Source organism: Sus scrofa, chromosome 4 (assembly GCF_054392235.1).
Source record: "Sus scrofa isolate SSC_HxYL_T2T_F1_AM1 chromosome 4, Sscrofa_HxYL_maternal_Yorkshire_Landrace_v2.0, whole genome shotgun sequence".
In the NCBI taxonomy this organism is placed as follows: domain Eukaryota; kingdom Metazoa; phylum Chordata; class Mammalia; order Artiodactyla; family Suidae; genus Sus; species Sus scrofa.
The window spans coordinates 110,208,110-110,227,078 of record NC_139386.1 but is presented as its reverse complement, the minus strand read 5'-3'; the positions used below and the strand labels follow the sequence as shown (position 1 = coordinate 110,227,078).

Genomic DNA, 18,969 nt, shown 5'->3' with positions numbered 1-18,969 from the left:
AGGGAGAGGCTTGGATGCGGGGGGGGGGGGGCTATAGGGTCTGGAGTGTGTATAGTTATTTATGGGGTCATATCCTGGGCTGCACGTGAGTTTAAGCCGGTTGAGGTGTGGGTATGTCTGGATATTTGTGGGCCAGTCTTTGGAATATGTGTATTTGAGTGTATATGTGTATGTGTGTGTTGGGGGGTGTGGTTAGACCCTGGGCTGTACAAATATGTGCGTTTGGGCTCCAGTGAGGGCAAACGGGCTTGAATTTTGTGCATGATTCTGTGTGTGTGTGTGTGCATGCGTGTGTGAACTCGAGGGTACAAGTATGTTGGAGTGCTGGGTTGGGGGAGTGGATCGCTGTGTTTGTGATATGTGAGTGACTGAGTGTGTGTGCGTGTGTGTGTTTAGGGGCGCAGTGCGTCTTGGGGGTGGGGAGTCGCCGGGCAGGCCCCGCCCTCGGCTGCAGGTGGGCTGGGCCCGCGGCGGGGCCGGCCGCGCTCGCTGCTCTTGGCTCGCGGCCGCGCCGGGCTCGCAGGGCTGGGCTGGGGCTGCGGGGCGGCGCCGGGACAGGAAGCGGAAAGCAGCAGTGCAGCGGCGGCGGCGGCGGGGCTCTGCCTCTACAGGAGCCCAGCGCAGGCCGCAGAGCCGGGGCCGCTGCGAGCCGAGACCGCGGGCCGCGGAGCCTGCACGGCCAGCGCGGAGGTGAGTCCCGCCGGGGGCCGGGCGCGACTGGGCGGCGAGGGCAGGGTGCGGACCTCCGGCGGGGAGACGCCCGCATCCGGATCCCGGATCCCGGACCCCGCGAGCTCCTGCGCCCTCCTCCCGCAGCCCCACCCCGGACTCAGACCCTAGTTCACCGCCCTCCTCCCGCCTCTGGCCAGGAGCCGCCTCCCCTCCCAGGAACCGCACCCGGAGCCGTGCTTCCCGGGACGCCACTCCTCTCTCCTCCCCGCGAGGTGTGCCCCTCCTGTCCCGGCGCCGCGCTCCCCGCACACCCCACTTCCTCAGTCCCGGCATTCCCTCCCCACGCCTCGGACGCCCCCTTCTCCGCTGGCTGCACTTCGGGTGCGCGTCCCGCCGGGCAGGGAGTGGTCGAGGGTTTCTGGAGGCACCGGGGCGGCGGGGTCGGCCGTGCAGGGTGGGGGCCGGGCGGCTCTGCGCTCCCCGGGAGCCGGGCATACTCCGTGGTTCCCACTTCGCCGCGGGGTTATAGACCCAGGAACCGCCCGGCCCCGGGCCAGAAACCGGCACAGAGCTGGCCTCTGTTCCCACCTCGCTTAGAGAATCGAGCCGACCCTGGAGGCCGGGGGGAGGCGAGTCCGGTTGCACTTCGGAGAGCGCAACAGGCAGGTAGTTTACTTTCAAAAAACGCCGGGGTGGAGCAGAAGGCGCCCGGCAAGTCTCTGCCCGAGAAGTCCCGGTTGGAGGCAATCTCACCGCACCGGGGCAGCCTTCGCCGGGAGCAGGATCTCATTTCCTCCTGCAGTCTTTGAACCGCCCCAAGCTAGCGCACCCAGAGAAGTGTGAAGCTTTATTAAAATTTAAACGCGTTGGTGGTGGAGGCAGGAGCGGGGCGGAGCCGCGGCCTGGCTGCCGGGGGATGAGCTGGTGAGAGTTGGAGCCGAGAAATCTGTGGCTCGATTTTCACATCTTCAACCCAGGTATAATGCCCACCCCTCGAAGGGGTTGGGAGCTCCTTTAGCTGCTTCTTAAGAGATGTTAGAGCTCTTTATTATGATGATTGTGTAGCTGGCACATGCATTTTGTTAAACCCCTTTTGGGGGGCTGTGGTTGGAAACGCATGTATTTTTAGACGCTTATTCCAAAAGCTAGCAAGCTGAAAGAATCTGGCATTTTCACTGATGTGTTTATAAGTTTTACAAGGTTGCTGGAAAAATACTATAACTTTTGTGTCACCAATCAACAATGCTAATTAGCATTCTCCTTGCAAGTGGGTGGGTTGTTTGATTACACAGCTCTTTAAGTGAGATGGCAGAAACTGTCTGAATCCAGGGCGATGTAATTAGTCATTTTATGTAACCACTAATTAGAGTTTTTAGAGTTGAATTAAATCAATGTGATATAGTTGGGGCTTTGATTTGTGGGAGGAAACTGTTTATTCTACAGTTCAAAGAAATAACACTCTTCACCTATCTAGGAGCATGTAGCATTCCCAGGCTTTGGTGTCTCCCCATACAATTTGTGAGACAGCTCCTGTGAAAGTTTCCACTGTTACTGTGTTGGCCCTGTGACTTGGTTGCAACTTAATTTGTAAGTAAAAGGGGAGAATTTTGAGAAGGGTGTCTTTGCAAGGACTGCTTGCCAGGCAGTACATTTTTATTGTCCTGAGTATTTGAGCAAAAGAATGAAACCATGAAGGAGAGTTTCTGGACCAAGCAGTAATGCCATGGCAGCCTGGTCCCCTGGAGAATAAACATGTGTTGAGTGAGGAGGGCACCCTCCCCTCCATCCCCCAACACACCCAAACACAGGCCCCGTTTGTTACCCCAGACCTCAGCAGAATTTGGGTGGCATGGGCGCTTCTCAGTTGTACTTTAATAGGCAGTTTCCCCTTTTGGGCTGAGAGCTCCTTAGGAACCAGAACTATTTCAGATTCCTTTCTTTTCTCCTGGACTCCCCACAATGTTTGGGACATTGAACCTGTGAGTAGGCGTGGAAATTGCAGAATTCACTGTGGGTGATATGTGGTTTGGGGCAGTTTATGATTGTTGCCTGCCCTCCTCTCTGTAAATAAACAATTCTGGTAATTGCTACATCGCTCTATATTTTCCATAGTTCAGAGCACAGGTTGTGAATTAGACTCAGTTCAAAGCCTGGCTCCAGCACTTCCCAGGTGTGTGACCATGGTTTTTTTTTTTGTTTTGTTTTGTTTTGTTTTTTTTAACCGTAACATGAAATTAATGCCTTTTTTCCCTTATGAGGCTTGTTCTGAAGATTAAGTGGGATATTACAGGCAAATGACTTTAAACATTTCCTAACACATAGGAAGCACTTATTAACTGAGCCTGAAGATAATCATCGCCCTTCTCTCTCTGTAAAGCCAACTAGCTGGTTAGGGGACTAGCCGCGTATAGGCCTGAGATTTTTGCATCGTGCTCCATGCCGTTTGCCAGAAGGTGGACCTGACAGGATTAGGTGGATGCGGGGCTGGACCACGTGTCTAGTTGTGGCTTTTGTCTCACCTGAAGCTCGATGAAAAGGTACATGGGTGTTCTGCTGGGGTCTGTCTCCATCAGTGTCCTTTCAAATCCCACTTATCAGATAGCAGTCATTGGACCCGGCACCAGGGGATTTGCAGAGGAGGTAGTACTTGTGAAATCTGTTTTTCTGAAGCTTAAAATTCTGGCAGGGGACACGGGGGTCACTTGAAAATGGGTGTACCTCGTAAGAACTCCAGATACATTAACCATTAACAGTGCTTTAGAAATCTATACCTAGCTGCCGGGGGTGCTTCAGAGATAATTAATAACTGGAGCCAAGAGTCGTTATGCTGAGAAGGTGAGTTGAAATCATTGGCAAGACAGGTAAAGTGAGGTTGCCATTGTCTTTCTTTGCGAATAGTGACCCAGAATCACTCATTTATAAGAGCCCTGTTGTAATGGAAGAATGGTTTGCTGCAAATGCCACAATGCCTCTGATCCCCCCCACCCCCGTCAGTGACCTGGATGGATGTATATGGTCCATAGACTACAAGTTCAGCACGACTGTGTCTCCCTGCCCTCCACATAAACCCCATAAAACACACACAGTTTTCTCTGATATTCACATCCAACCTGGGAGCCGTAAAAGAAGGCCTGCCAGAAACAGCCTGGAAATCAATAAACCAGATAGCGGTGGCTAATGGTATTCTTTAAAAGTTGATGCGCATAGACCAAAAAAAATGTACATGAGTGCAATGAAAATGATACCCAAGTCCTGTGCCTTGCAAAGGTGGTCTTCTGTCTGAAGGGATTCGACTTTATTGAGTCATGACAGTGCCTACCAGTCGTGAGTCCTTATCCTTTGCTAGGCACTAGTCTGAAGGGTTGTGAATGCTCTCATTTAACCCACTGTGAGCCTGTAGGGTAAGTAAAATATAATTCTGTTGTTAGGGAAACAGGCACAGAAAGGTGAAGTAATTTGATCTGAGGTCACACAGCTGATAAGTGGCAGAGCCAGAATTTGAAGAGTGACAGTCTGACTTCAGAACCTGTGTTCATTGCTTCTCTGAAGATAAGTTGACTCTAAACAAAATTAAATTGTTGGTTTCTCCTTGAGTGCCATGTAATTAAAAATGGGTCCCTGGAGAAAAAGGTTAGCTTCAAAACAATAAAAATACTACAGGAAATAAACCCTTGAGAATCACCCTTGTATGCTAAAAATCAAATATTCAAAGTTACATATACAATATTTGTAAATAAAATTGCACTGGAAACTTCTTTCCTTTGGAGATACAGCTATGGAGGGGAGTGGCTCTTTAAACTCAGAATGTCTCTGTATCCCTCGCAAGGCATCTTTCTACCATCCAAATCAGAGTTCACTTAATTGCTTAATAGCTCTAGGCAGAGCTGTTGATGTTTTTATAATTTCCTCTTCCGAGAAGGTCAGCTTATGTTTGCCACTGTCATTACCTTAACATATTATTTCCCTCATGATTTTCTGAACACCGTTTTCCTTTTAGGTGGGAGTCAGGTATGTTTTATGTGAGCGAAGTGGACTTTAGGGGAAGAGTCTTTTCAAGGCCACTGATCCCCGCTTTGCTCCTAATAAAGGGCAGCAAAGGAAATTCTCTTGATATTTTTGCGGAGGAATTCCAGATTGAAGGTGCACAAGTGCCCTGTGAACCTCTCTCAACCTTGTCCCTCCTGGGGAGTTCCCGTCATGGCTCAGCGGAAACAAATCTGACTAGTATCTGTGAGGACGCAGGTTCAATCCCTGGCGTCGCTCAGTAGGTTAAGGATCCAGCGTTGCCGTGAGCTGTAATGTAGGTCTCAGACATGGCTCGCATCTGGCATTGCTGTGGCTGTGGTGTGGGCCTGCAGCTACAGCTCTGATTTGACCCCTAGCCTGGGAACCTCCATGTGCTGCATGTGTGGCCCTCAAAGGCAAAAAAATTTAAAAAGAAATAAAAATAGACAGTCGCTAAGTGTTCTTCCACGTGACTCTATGGCCCCCGCGTCCTGAGCTCTGCCGCCGAAACCCTCCCTTCATTCAGCACACACTTCCTGAGGGCCTGTTATGCCCTAGGAGCTGGAGGGACAGCAACGAGAGGCCCCTGCCCTTGAGCTTTCTGTCTAGATGGGAGTCAGTCAGTCAGTAACCACACAGACCCAGATGTAAGTGGAAACTGGGATATTGACAAGTGCAGGGAGCCGGGCAGGGGCCAGGGAGCCGGGCAGGGGCCACTTGAGACCAAAGGATCAGGAAAGGCCTCTTGAAAGAAGCCGTGTGTAAGTGGAGAAGGACGAGTAGGAATTGGGCAGAAATGGGCCAGATGAAGAGTCAGCAGCGGGTACCCTGAGGCTGCGGGGAGCCTGGCGCCTTAGAGGACCTGGGGCTGGAGAAGGGAAGGAGCTGAGAGGCGGGCAGGCCTGGCGGAACAGGCGAAGGATTTGTGTGTTATTCAGAGCTCAGGGGAACACCACGGACGGGTTTTTAAAAAGTGGGGGAGTGACCCCCACTTCTTGACTTGAAAGGTCACTCCAGGGAGTTCCCGTCGTGGCTCAGTGGAAATGAATCTGAAATGTATCCATGAGGTTGCAGGTTCGAGGCCTTGCTCAGTGGGTTAAGGATCTGGCGTTGCCATGAGCTGTGGTATAGGTCACAGACGTGGCTCGGATCCCGCATTGCTGTGGCTGTGGTGTAGGTTGGTGGCTATAGCTCCGATTTGACCCCTAGCCTGGGAACCTCCATATGCCGTGGGTGTGGCCCTAAAAAGCAAAAAAAAAAAAAAAAGAAAGAAGAGAGAGAAAGAGAAAGGTCACTCCCCCCTGCCAGAGCCAGGCCAGTCTGGGTCAGGTCAGGGGTCAGTGTGATACAGGGACACTTCCAGATTCCAGGACCTATATTTACACCTTTATGGGACTATCCAATTCAGGCCAGTGCAGCCGCAGGAGGAGTTTACTACCCGGGGAACCTGATTCCTTTTCATTACTTTATTATCTTCCTGATAAGACATCCTCTGACCTTATCTGAGTTCTGCTAATTCCTTGTGCATACAAGGGAACAACTTGTAAATATATTACTGCTGTGATAAGCTTCAGAATGTGTGTGTGTGTGTTTCTGTTAACTATATGGAAGCTCTTACACTGGCTTCTGCAATGAGGTCGCCCTGCATTTTGTCACTGTGCCTCCAGTTGCTGCTGCTCCATCCTCACTCAGATCTTGGATGAGAACTGAGAGCTCCAATAGAAACAGCATGATGAGAAGGAGGAGCCCGTGCTCTGTAGAGACTGGATTCTGTGCAGAAAGCTGCAGGCTTTGTGAGAGTTTAGCCCTGTGTCCACGGAGCCTGGAGGAAGCAGGGGGTGGCTGGGAACTGGGAGAGTGAGGGGTGGATTCCAGGGGACAGGGGACACTTTGTGACAGTAGAACGTATGGGATAAAGAGGAGAGGGAGCTGCGAAGATGGTGCAGGACTGACTCTATAGGGTCGGTGGGATGAGTGTGTGGCCCCGATGGAGGAAATTGAAAAGGACAGCATCGCAGGGGTGACGATAATCCCAAGTGGGACCAGAGGCCTCTGAGTATGAAAGGCGCATCGGGGCTTTATTTTTTCAGTGTTTGTTGGTTACCTCTTATGTCCAGTGTGTCCTTCGGGGAGGTGGCCAAGAGCCCATGTCTCCAAGTGGCTTTTCCCACAGTCACCCCATAGATGGAGAAGAATGGGCAGATTTTGGAGTTCCCATTGTGGCTCAGCAGGTTATGACCCCAACTAGTATCCACAAGGATGCAGGTTCGATCCCTAGCCTCGCTCAGCGGGTTAAGGAGCCGGCGTGGCCGTGAGCTGTGGTGTAGGTCACCGTTGCAGCAGATCCCGAGTTGCTGTGGCTGTAGTCTGGGCTGGCAGCTGCAGCTCCGATTCAGCGCCTATCTTGGAAACTTACGTATGGCTCCGGTGCGGCCCTAAAATGCAAAAAAAAAGAGGAAAAGGGCAGGTTTTGAGTCTTAAGGGATAAGTTGAGGGAGAGGGAAGGCGTGTGGGAGGAGTAGCATAAAGAGCACCACTTGGCAGATGGGAGGACGAGGGCAGCAGCGACCTCTGTGGGCCGCTGTGTGCTGTGTGTTGCTGTCCCTGCTGTGCCCCTGGCCCTGCCTTGCGGGCCTCTCAGAGCTGCTCATTAAACGTGGAGGTGGTGGAATAAACACAGGGGATGAGAAGTCTGGGGGGGAAGGAGGCCAAGGATGGGAACCCTGGATGGGGCTCAGAGCAGCTTCTGGCTAACTTAGAGCAGCTTCAGGGGACTGTCAAGGATGGAGGATTGGGGTGACGGAAGGAGGGCCTGGCAGCCTACACAGGCCACCCCTTGGTGTGTCTGAGCAGGAAGAGTGAGGAAACCCAGACAAGGGCAGCTGGTAGCGTGGTAAAGCCTTTCCCCAAAGAGGACTCGGGAGCCCGTGATTTCCTCTGAGGGACATGCCTGGAGTTGCCTTCATGGCCGGCTGGAGGTTTTAATGAGGACCTCTTGCGAAAGGGGAAGGGGAATGACACTTGGGTTGTCACGGGCCAGCCGCTTGCTTTTAGGAAGGAGTTTATTTTGGAAGTGGCCTTTAATGCTTACAACCACCCCAGGAAAAGGTCCTTTCGGTGGCCTTACAGGAGGGGGTGGGGGCAGGGAGGTGAGCGCAGATCAGCATCAGGCCCCCCCGGAGTCCCAGCCAGGAAGCCTGCGTGGGTTCAGCTCATCGGTTCAGCTCAGATTGCAGGGCGGGGCCGCCTGCCTCTGAGACACCCCAGCAGCATTTTGCCAGAAATAGCTAGAAGCCGGGACTGAAAGGAAAAATCAAGAGGTTGGGGGGTCGGAGGGCAGACCAAAAGTGCCAATGTCGTGGACGCCCAGTTCCCGAGGTGGAAGGGCCAGTCAGGCTTCTGGGTCAGGCAGCCGGTGTGGGAACCCGCGGGTCAGCAGAGAGCTGGGTGAAAGACCTTCAGGGAAAGGGGCTCCTTCAGGCCAGGCCTGGAGACCTGGGCTCACTTCCCGAGGTGGTCGTCTGCCAGGTATGAAGCAGATGACAAGCAGCACAGCGCGAGCAGAAGGCCAGCGAGCGTCTTAGGTGCTGAAAGCTCCCCGAAGTTGCATGTGAACAGGCTGAGAGGCAGAGTGGGGAGAAAAACAGATGAGCCGGTTCTTGAGGTCTTCTAGAAAAGTGGGGGTAGGTCCAAGAGCAAAACTAACGTCTTTTTAAAATGCCCACAGTGTTTCTTTTCCCCCCACATCGACTCTACAGTCACCCCACGAAACAGGCTGCCTTATTTCCAGTCTATGGATGAGGAGACCTGAGGCCCCGAGGGGGACACAGCTAGCTGGTTAGTAAGCCCTGGGCTGGACTGGGGTGCGGGCCTGGCGTTCTCTGGCTGCAGGCGAATGTGGCCCCATGCTGCCCTGCTGCTTTCGGAGCCTTTCTCTGCCTGAGAGAGGGAGAGCCTCTGGGTTGGGGTCGGGTCCTGACAACCACAACTGCCCCTTCTCCGGTGCTTGCGAGCGGGTACTCGGATCAGTCACCGCTATAGCTTGCTTCTCACAGCAGCCCTGTTATTTGTGATGCAGGTTCAGAGAGGTTTAATAATTCCACTCAGATCACACAGCTAGGAAGGGAGTAAAGCCTGGGATCGGAACCAGGCCCCTGGTCTGTATCAGCCTATGGCTTCAGATCAACCCTGTGGGGTGGCTGGCTGGTGGATTTATCCCCATTGCACAAATAAGGAAACCGAGGCGTGAGAAGGGAGGTGGCTTCTCCCGGTGTGTACTAGACGGTGAGGGGCCCTGCCTGGACCCCAGGTCTCCCCACTGCTGGCCTTGGGCTCACGCAGGAGAGCAGAAAAGCAGTGGTGCCTCAGGACATCGCAGGAGGAAGCCTTGCCTGGGTGACTGAATGACAAGGGCAGACGCAGCCCAGGTGGTATTGAGGCTGGGGCCATATTAGCCCGTGGTGGTTCCAGAAGGTTCCCTCCAGACGGGCAGGTCTTTGCTGAGGAGCCCTGGCCGCCTCCCAGCAGGGCTAGAAGTATGGCCCTTGCAGTTTCTTTGTTTTTTTGTTTTGTTTTGTTTTTTCCCTTCACACTCCTCTCACTGGCTCTGTTTGCAGTGTCAGCTTCCTGGGACTCCCGGAAGGAGGAGCCCTGTGGGGCGGAGACCAGTGCTGAGGTGACGGGTGCAGGGGGAGACAGAACTCCTTTTTCTAGAAATAAAGGTTTAGCATGGGGCGGGGGGCTCAGGAATGTACTTGGAAATGTTTCCAATTTATTTTTTATTGCATAGCAAGAGGTAATGAAAAATGTGGGAAAAGACCCAGGAGCCTGCAACCAATAAATCCCCTGCTTTCATTTTCTGATGTCCCTTAGCCTTGTCCTCGCATAAGTGATTCGATGTGATTGTAACTGCAGTGTAGACTTCAGCGTCTATCTCCCAAGCTGTAGCCGGCTATTTCAATTTATCATTCGATCATACAAACATTCTTCACAATTACTTTAAACAGCTCTATAATATCTTTCTGGGTGGCTGAATCATATTTTCCTCACTTATTCTTCTGTTGGGGGGGGGCGTTGAGATTGTTTCTAGCTTTTCACTGTTATAGACAGCATGTCAATAATAGTAGTTCTTTAAAAAAAGAAATTAGTGGAGTTCCCGTTGTGACGCAGTGGGAAACGGATCCGACGAGTATCCATGAGGATGTGGGTTCGATTCCTGGCCTTGCTCAGTGGGTTAAGGATCTGGCATTGCTGTGAGCTATGGTGTAGGTCGCAGACATGGCTTGGATCAGGTGTGACTGTGGCTTCGGCTGTGACCGGCAGCTAAAGCTCCCATTCGACCCCTAGCCTGGGAACCTCCATTTGCCTTGGGTGCAGCCCCCCCCCCAAAAAAAAAAGAAAAGAAAAGAAATTAGTTCCCTAAAATAAATTCTCAAGAGTTTGGATTTTTGGATGAAAGAGATTGAGAACAACCCCCCCACCCCCCCCACCCCCGCCACACTGGCTTTTGGAAACTATGAATAAATCCCTTAAAAGCTGCTGCTTCCCTGGGTATTGTTTTGTAATCAGCACACTGGCGGGCCGTGGGGGCTGGGCACTGTGTCTAGGGCTGGGATGCCAGGCAGGCCAGGCTGTGTCCGGAAACGGCCCAGGGCCAGGTCTCTCCCACTTCCGGTTTCCCGCTGCTGCTGTGGGGTTTGGCTCGCCTGGCCCCCACCTGTCCCCTCCCAGCCCGCTGGGCAAGCTTGTTGCTGCAGGAGTGGAGCAGTTACGGAGTCTCACCCTCGCTCACCTGTTCCGCAGTAGAGACCCCAGAGAGGAGTTTGCTGCTGTCATCTATCTTCCAGCCCCTTGAGCTTGGCTTTGAAGGTTGATATCTTTTTTTTCCCCCCCTTTTCCCAGAATTTGTTCCTGTCGAAGAGTGGCTCCTTGATTCCCAGGCGCTTTGAGGTTTTAGGAGTCCAGTAGGTGAAATTCTCTACCTCTAAGGAGAAACGGTACCTGCTCCTTCTGCACGAGCAAGCTCTCCATTGCTATGGATACCGAATCCACGTATTCTGGATATTCTTACTATTCAAGTCATTCCAAAAAATCTCACAGACAAGGGTATGTAAGCTGTTGCTTGTTCTGCCTTTCCTTGGGGGGAAACGTGCAGGTTGGTCAGGCTTCCTAGACTCACTTTCAGCCAGTCCCACTGTAGGGCTGTTGACGCAGGAGGTTCAGGCCATGGGTGCGTGAGAAGCTGAGCTTAAAGAGCATTTAACATGTGCTGGGAGGAACTACACCCTCCATTTATATTTTATAGCCCCCATTACAGTTGATGACCTTAATTTCTCACAATTGATTTTAAATTAAAGTTTCTCCCTTCAGTGGAAGTGGTTTTCATTCCTAAGTACTTCTCCTAAATGACAGTTCTCCCAAAGCTTTACCAAGAATGGAAATGAAAGGTTTTTATTTTTGTTTCTTTTTGTCTTTTTGCCATTTCTAGGGCCGCTTCCTTGGCACATGGAGGTTCCCAGGCTAGGGGTCGAATTGGAGCTGTGGCCACGGGCCTACACCAGAACCACAGCAACGCAGGATCTGAGCCACAGCTCATGGTAACGCTGGATCCTTAACCCACTGAACGAGGCCAGGGATCGAACCTGCAACCTCATGGTTCCTAGTTGGATTCGTTAACCACTGAGCCATGATGGGAACTCCATGAAAGTTTTTTAAAAAGCGTTAATTTGTTGCTTCTCACTCAAAGCTGCTGACTCATTGTCCTTTTTGCCTTCGCTGGGTGAGGCTTATAGGCCAAGGTGGCAGCCGAAGTGGCAGCCGAGGTGGCAGGATTGGCCTGGAGCCTTCTTTCTCTCTGACAAGTCTTCCAAGTCAGCACGCCTGGGATTTGGAAACTCTGAGACCTGGGTGATGGGGGCCTAGTGGCCCCTCCTCCGGGCAGAATGAGCAGGTCTGCACTGGAGTTCATCGCCCCCCCAACCCCCGTCTTGCCGACCTGCAGAGCCTGAGGAGAGAAACGAGGAAATGAACCAGTGAAGAGGCCGCGCTGCGCTGGTGAAGAGCGCACGTGGCAAAACTGCAGTGCTGCCTCTTACTTGGACCCCTCATCTGTAAAGTGGGTAGAGCGGCACTGTCGAGAGGATTACGCGAGATTGTGCGCCTGCAGCGTTTCATATGGCACACAGGAGGTCACCGACCCGTGGCTCTATTCATGCTATTAATGGCCTTGGCATTTCAGCACCACATGGAAAGGCCCCTCTGGGCCACCGCCCAAAGGACCCCCGTGGTCACAGCCCTCCGAGGGCTGGGCTGGGAGTGGTGATTGTCGTGGTGTTTCCTGACCGAGCGGTTCCCTATACGAGCAGCTAAGTGCAGGGCAGGAGTTTGTTTTCTAAAACAGCAGTCCGATGTGGATAGCTGGTCGACTTATTGGTGGGCCAGCCTGTGTGGATGTGCACACACGGAGAGGGGTCTGGAAGGAGTGTCCAAGCTGCCAGGAGGGTCATCTACAGGGAAGGGTCCTGCACAGGAAGGTGGCTGATGGGAACTTTTACTTATACTCCATCTCTCTGTACTTGTTCAACCTTTTACACGTGGATATTCTGTGACTCAAAATAGGAGTGTGAGAAAAGAGTGTGAAAGATTTTCAAAGATGGGAGTTCCCATCGTGGCGCAGGGGAAACGAATCCGACTAGGAACCACAAGGTTTTGGGTTCGATCCCTGGCCCTTGCTCAGTGGATTAAGGATCCGGTGGTGCCATGAGCCGTGGTGTAGGTCGAAGACGTGGCTTGGATCTAGTGTTGCTGTGGCTGTGGTGTAGGCCGGCAGCTGTAGCCCCGGTTCAACCCCTAGCCTGGGACCCTCCATATGCCATGGATGCAGCCCTAAAAGGAGAAAAGGACAAAAAAAGAAAAAGATTTTCAAAGATGATCTACTGACATGAGAAAATATAGATGAGGCCATGTTAAAACAAGATGCCAAACTTCATGCATTATAACAATTCCGTATTCTTGGGATACGATGAATGGTAACGTATGGACCACGCTTGTCTCTAGGTGTAGAATTGTTGGGATTATAGGTGTGTTTTTTTATTATTTATTTATTTTATTTTTATTTTTATTTATTTATTTATTTTTTTGATTTTTTGTTTGTCTTTTCGCCTTTTCCAGGGCCGCTCCCACAGCATATGGAGGTTCCCAGGCTAGGGGTCCAATCGGAGCTGTAGTCACCAGCATACGCCAGAGCCACTGCAACACAGGATCCGAGCCGCGTCTGCAACCTACACCACAGCTCACGGCAACGCCAGATCCTCAACCCACTGAGCAAGGCCAGGGATCGAACCCGCAACCTCGTGGTTCCTAGTCGGATTCGTAAACCACTGCGCCACGATGGGAACTCCTAGGTGTGTTTTTTTAACTTTCATTATTTTCTCCGTTTCACGTGCTGCTCTTATAATCAACCATTTGGGGAAAAGAGGTAAATGAGTTTGTGCTGGAGCCCAGCAAGCCTTTCTAGCCAGCATGGGAGACAGAAGGAGAGCTGCCAAGTGAGGTCTCAAATGGCCCAGATCCTGAGAAAGGCAGGAACGCTTGGTGAGAAAAATTTAAGCACCAATTTCAATCAGTGGGTAAACACATCAGATTCGTTCGAAAATACCAGAAACAGCTGTTTTGAAATATCCAATCTTTGAACTTAACTGAAGAAAAACAATTCCCTTGTCAGTGAGCCAAGCTCCCTTGTCCCACACGGCAGTGAAGGGAGTGGGGATTCGGGGTTCTCTTGGGGCTGGGAGGTGAGTACAGGGGGTGCCTTGCAGTATCTGGAGGAGGAACCGTCCGAGGCCTCTTTTATCTGCCTCATATCCTGACTGTCATTGCTGCTCTGCTGCTTCCTCGGGCCCCTTGGGGCCCCCAGAAATGGATACCGCAGTGCCCTTGTGGTAACTCTAAGAGACTAACTTTCAATTAAAACAGCATGCAGAACTCTGAGGGCCTTCTCGAACCCCCGTGGGAAGTACTTGGCTAATAGTAATATAAGCCGAGACTTGAATCATTTAATCCGGGGTGAACGCCTACTCAGAAAAGCTTTGGGTGCTAGATGACCATTCGAGATTTAGGGGGGTGCATTCCATGGTGTCCCTAGAAAAAAAACAACAGTCACAGAGGTGGCTTCCCGGACAGATGGCCCTCAGGGCACAGTGACTGTGGGGCAGAGGTTGTAATCCGTAGATAGCAGCTGCTAGGAGTCCTTTGGTGGGGCATAGAGTATTGAGAAGTAAAAGTAGCTCTCCTAGGAGTTCCTGCTGTGACACAATGGGATCAGCAGGGTCTCTGCAGTGCCAGGACACAGGTTCAATTCCTGGCCCGGCACAGTGGGTTAAAGGATCTGGCATTGCTGCAGCTGCAGTGTGGGTCACAGCTCAAATCTGATCCCTGGCCTGGGAACTCCATATGCCTTGGAGTGGCCAAAAAAGAAAAAAAAAAAAAAAAAAATAGTGGCACTCCCAGGTGTGCCCTGGACTCCGCAGAGGGTACTGCATCCCCCGGGAGTGTCCCTGTGAAAGCGACTCCGCTCAGGGCTTTGTGGGGACTTCGAATGGCTGAATCGGGAAGGAGAGGGAGCTTGCTCTTTGTAATTTTAGTGGAACTTTCAGAAAGGAATAACGAAGCACAGCAAACTTGATATGTCTGATGACACCAAGATCATCTTCGGAGGACTGGCTGGCTTCCAAGCAGCGGACAGGTGACTCTTTTCTAACAAAGAGGTTAGCGGTCTGGTTTTGTGATACCTGTGGTCTCCAGAGGGGATCCGGTTAACTTGCTGGGAAGATGGTGCCGACTCCAGCCAGCCTCGCCTACCCTTTGGGCTTGGAGTACTCATTCCCCACGTTCAGTAGAGCAGCTGAGAGTACTGTTCACGACCAGTTTGGAGTGCCTGTTAGGACCCTCGCTCGTTAACTCCCCTTGAACGGTAGAAAGCGGGACCCCCATGCAACAGATGATAAAACTGGAACACAGGGAGTTCCCATGGTAGCACAGCAGACATGAATCCAACTGGTATCCATGAGGATGTGGGTTTGATCCCTGGCCCCACTTAGTGGGTTAAGGACCTGGTGTTGCCATTAGCTATGGTATAGGTCGCAGATGCAGCTCAGATCCTGAATGGCTGTGGCTGTGGTGTAGGCTGGCAACTTTATAGCTCTGATATAACCCCAGGCCTGGGAACCTCCAAATGCTATGGGTGTGGCCCTAAAACACAAAACAAAGCAAAACAAAAAAACCTGGGACACAGAGACAGCGTTATTTGCCTGAAGTTACAGGGTGAGTAGGTACCCTTGGGTTTTGGGCTGCATTTATTGCTTTTTTGGGAGGCAGGCTACCCCCCCCCCGGGGGGGGGTGCTGTGCAGGGTGGAGAGCAGCCAGAGGAACAGGGAGGGAGGGAAGGAGTGGAGCCTAAGCCATGTGACTAGCGTGCTAAGTGCATTGTCCAAAAGAGGCTGCCTGAGCAGTAGAGGGATCGGCGCCTTTGTTCCCAGGCCACTTCAGAGCCAGTTTGCACTGAGCCCAGCCCTCCCACCCGAGTCAGTGCCTGGAGGAAGCAGCCAGCCGGGCCCCAGCAGAGAGAAAGGACAGGTAGTGGGTGGTGGTAGAGAAGGGAAGGGCGGAGTAACCGGTGGGGCCGGCTTTCCCCAAATAGAAATAGGCAAACAGCAGGAGGGTGAAATTATCTTCCCAGGAAATGCGACTCTAAGTGGGAACAGTCTGGAAATTGGCAGGGATTCTGGCCAGAGTGAGGGGGGCTTTTCAGCAGCCCCCCAGGGCTCAGCTCTAGAATCCCCTAAGTACATGCGTCTCCATACGCACACACATGCAGATACAGACACGTGCCCGGGCCTCCAGCATGGTATTGCTTGCCCCCCCTGCACACTTATCTCATGCATGTGGACAGATGAGACATGGAGACAGGCTCAGAGATAAAGATACAGGATTCCTGTGGCTGACACACCTGCCCAGCAAAGGTGCCCAGGTGATCCGGACCCCTCAGGTGGAGTTGGAAAAACAACAAGTGTGCGTGTGTTTGAAAAACCCTCTCGGGGCTTTGGTAGCCTCCTCCTTGGTCTCCCGTTTCTTTTCAACACTGCGAGCTGCTGGGCTTCCTCCCTGGGGGGCCCTCTCCCACAGGAATCTTGGCACGTCCTCCACATCCCAGCAGTTGGAGCCATGGGGACGAACGTTTGGGTACCGATGCCGCGAAGCAGCCGTCCTGGACTCATAGGTCTGCCTGCTGGAAAGCACTGGAAGGCAGTCTTTTTATTGGACTGCTCTATGTAGTCCTGGCTCAGACACTTTCCCGGAGCAGTAATTCCGGCCCAGTCATCTTTATAAAAGCTGTACGACAGGTCTTGCTCCCTTGACAAGGACCAGCATGACGTCGTGCAGCCCACATTGAGCTGATAGGATGAGCTTTCCATGGGCCCCTCTCTTGACAGCGTGTTGGAAGGCTCCGGGCTTTGGGCCCGATGCTCACTGTCCTGAGTCTGCTCATAGCCTCATCCACTTAATGCTGATTTAGTCAAGAAGCCACCCTATACCTTGCAACATTGTATAGCTGAGCGTTCCATCCACAGCGCCCATTATTGAGCCCCTGCTGAATACCGGGCATTTCACAAACTGGCTGATTTCCAAGCAGTGACTCCAACAACCTCCCTGGCTCCCTCTAGGAGCATTTGGGTGGGGGAGCCTTGCACAGCGTTTCCTGGACCCCCTGCGTCCTGATCACCGGGTTGCTGGGGGAAAATTGTCCCTTCCAGACAATTTCTTTGGGGGTGGGGCCGGCAAATCTGCACTTAATCCACACCCCGGGTGGCTTGTCTGTGCATTCAGGTTTGAGCAGCACTGGTTTAGGGTTTCGGGCTTGAAGGATGAGAAACCTTCCAGGGGTTATCAGGTCAGGCTCTTATCTGCTTTACCTCCGATGTTACCAGGGGAATAGTAGCGATCGCTTCTCCTCTGGGGGCTCTTGGGCCCTTTAAGAGCCAGGCTGTGTCAGGTCGAGTGGTGGCTGGCCCCTGAGGGGTGGTTTCCGCCCTGGGTTGGTTCCCCACCCGCTTTCGGCCCTGGGAGTGTTCAGGCTCCGGGAACTGGCACTCGCTGAAAGCATTTTGATTTCCAGTGGAATTTGTGCTGTCACAGGATTTGACCCGCGGGACGAGTGAATAGACAGATGGGTTCGGGGAGCACGTGACTTGGCCATAGCAGGATGGTGATGGATGCGCAAGCCGTCGGGGAAAGTGGAGGCAGAGTGAGAAGAGGAGGCGCCTCGGTCTGGCCTGGCCGAGGTGGGGCCCTGGGGAGCAGCGATTCCAGACTTAGTCTAAACAGCTCATCTAAGACTGACCAGGCACGTGGGACCTCTCGCCCCAATTGCTTATTGTTTCTCACAGCGAGTCCTTTTGAAGCGGTTGTCTTTGGCAGCCCGGAGTGTTGGGCACACTGCTTTGGGCTGTCCAAGGTCACGGTCTAGTCCTGACTGCTAAGTGTAGCTTCAAAGGCAGGTGCCACAGCCCTGGTCGTTCATCGCGTTCAGGCTGTGAGAATGAGCATTAGGGATCCTTATGCCGCAGCATCTTGCAGTTGCTCTTCAGATCAGTGCAACATGACCCGTACGAATCGAGGCAGTGGGTTCACATCCTGTTCTGCCACTTACCATGACTTCGAGGAGTTGCTTAACCTCTCTGAGCCTCAGTTTTATCATCTGTAAAATGGGACAATAATACCTCTTAGGGTGATTGTTAGGATTGGATAGGACTTAGTAGGCTGCCCTGTCAATTGGGGTCGGGAGCACTTAGTAGGCTGCCCTGTCAGTTGGGGTCGGGAGCACTTAGTAGGCTACCCTGTCAATTGGGGTCGGGAGTGGAGTGATGGCATGTGATAGACACATCTCTGGGTAGACACATCTCAGCTGTTCCCCTAGTTGCCCAGTTAAAGTAAAACCCCAGGGTTGACCAGAGCACATCTCCTTCTGGACTCTATGTTAGCAAGAGATCGTGGTGATAAATTCTGCTCTAGGGATTAGAGATGCTGTCACTGAAAGCACCTCTGGGACAGCTAACACCTCCCGGCCCTTTGAAGGAATTTTCCAGTGCTTATTCTAGGGAGGTATCCATAAGGCGGAAGTTCGACCACAGGAAGCCTGGTGTGGTTTTGTTGGCTAAGCAGTAGGGTGAATAGGAGGGCTGCTGTGTAGGGGGAGGGGATTTGACCCCGTGTGTGGAAAGCTCCTTTTTCTTCTCTTTCTCCAAGGAACACACCAAGCCAAGTCACTCTTCTTTGCAGTGCTCGAATGGTGACAGAAATGACATCAGCTGCTGTATGTTATTTCCCGTCCCTGTATCTCGGTGGTGTGATCATTATCCCCATTTCATGGATGAGCAAACTGAGATTTCTTGTCCACTGCAATCAAATGTGCCGTGTGAGAGCCGTGAGTTCACTTTGATTTGGGGCTCTCTGAGGACCAGAGCCTGGGAGACAGCCTATCAGACAGCCCTGAGGAGCTGCTCCAAATGGAATATAGAACCTGGCGAAGGGGTGCAGGCCGTCTAGCATGCATCTTGGCAGGAGGTCGCTGCTGGTCACCAGGAGGTTGCTGCTGGTCACAATAAGCGGATGTCTCTGTTAATGATTTTAGTGCTTTTCTGGGTCTGAGAAGATGCAAGCAATTGGGTTCATAAACTCTTCTGAAGAGACCTGGTTTTCCGAAGGCCTGTTCTGCCAGTTTTCTCAGAGCATAGAGTGCCTCCCTCCCGACCTCTGTCCTGAGCTCCTCTCACAGTGTGTTGAAGGTCAGCAGCTACGGTGCCTAGTGACTGAATCCTTTCCCAGCCCCTGGTAAGCGACATTCTCTCGTTGGCAGATTGAGTAACTTGTGCAGGCGCACATACCAAGTAGAGGCAGGACTGACATCTGACCATTTGTCTCTAGTCTGCGTGTGCCGTGCTTCTGTCCTGCCTGGGAGACCTTGGGGAGGAGGGCAGGTGGGGGCAGGAAGGAGGATTGATGTCAGGATGGCCTGTGTGACACAGGCCAAGGAAACTTACTCTTGGCCACTGAAGGGCTTTGGTGGGGCTCCTGGGTTGACTGGTCTCGGGTGGGTGTGCGGGGCGCCGGTCTCCTAGGCGGTTAATGCCCAGAAGATGACCCCTGGGCTTTGCGCACTGATTGATGCCTTTTGTAATGTCTGGGTACTTTCATAGTCTGGGTACTTTCATAGTCACCCTGGAAGTTCATCTGGG

At 52.4% G+C, this 18,969-nt stretch overlaps 1 protein-coding gene across 9 annotated transcripts in view; it reads left to right on the top strand.

The window, feature by feature from the left end:
- Positions 1-563: 563 nt before the first annotated feature.
- The window catches only part of VANGL1 (VANGL planar cell polarity protein 1), a 54,969-nt gene continuing 36,563 nt past the window's right edge, over positions 564-18,969 (top strand). For 7 of the 9 annotated variants that reach the window (XR_014844389.1, XR_014844390.1, XR_014844387.1 and 4 more), the window contains exons 1-2: positions 564-690; positions 10,579-10,782. Coding sequence is in view for 4 of the 9 variants with exons in the window: in XM_001929540.6 (XP_001929575.1) it covers positions 10,712-10,782 (71 nt within the window). In the remaining 5 variants the exon portion in view is untranslated. Of the gene's footprint in view, positions 691-895; positions 1,650-10,578; positions 10,783-14,352; positions 14,442-18,969 lie in introns of those variants that run through there. The other 2 variants (XM_013997257.3, XM_085023489.1) reach the window with 2 other exon arrangements.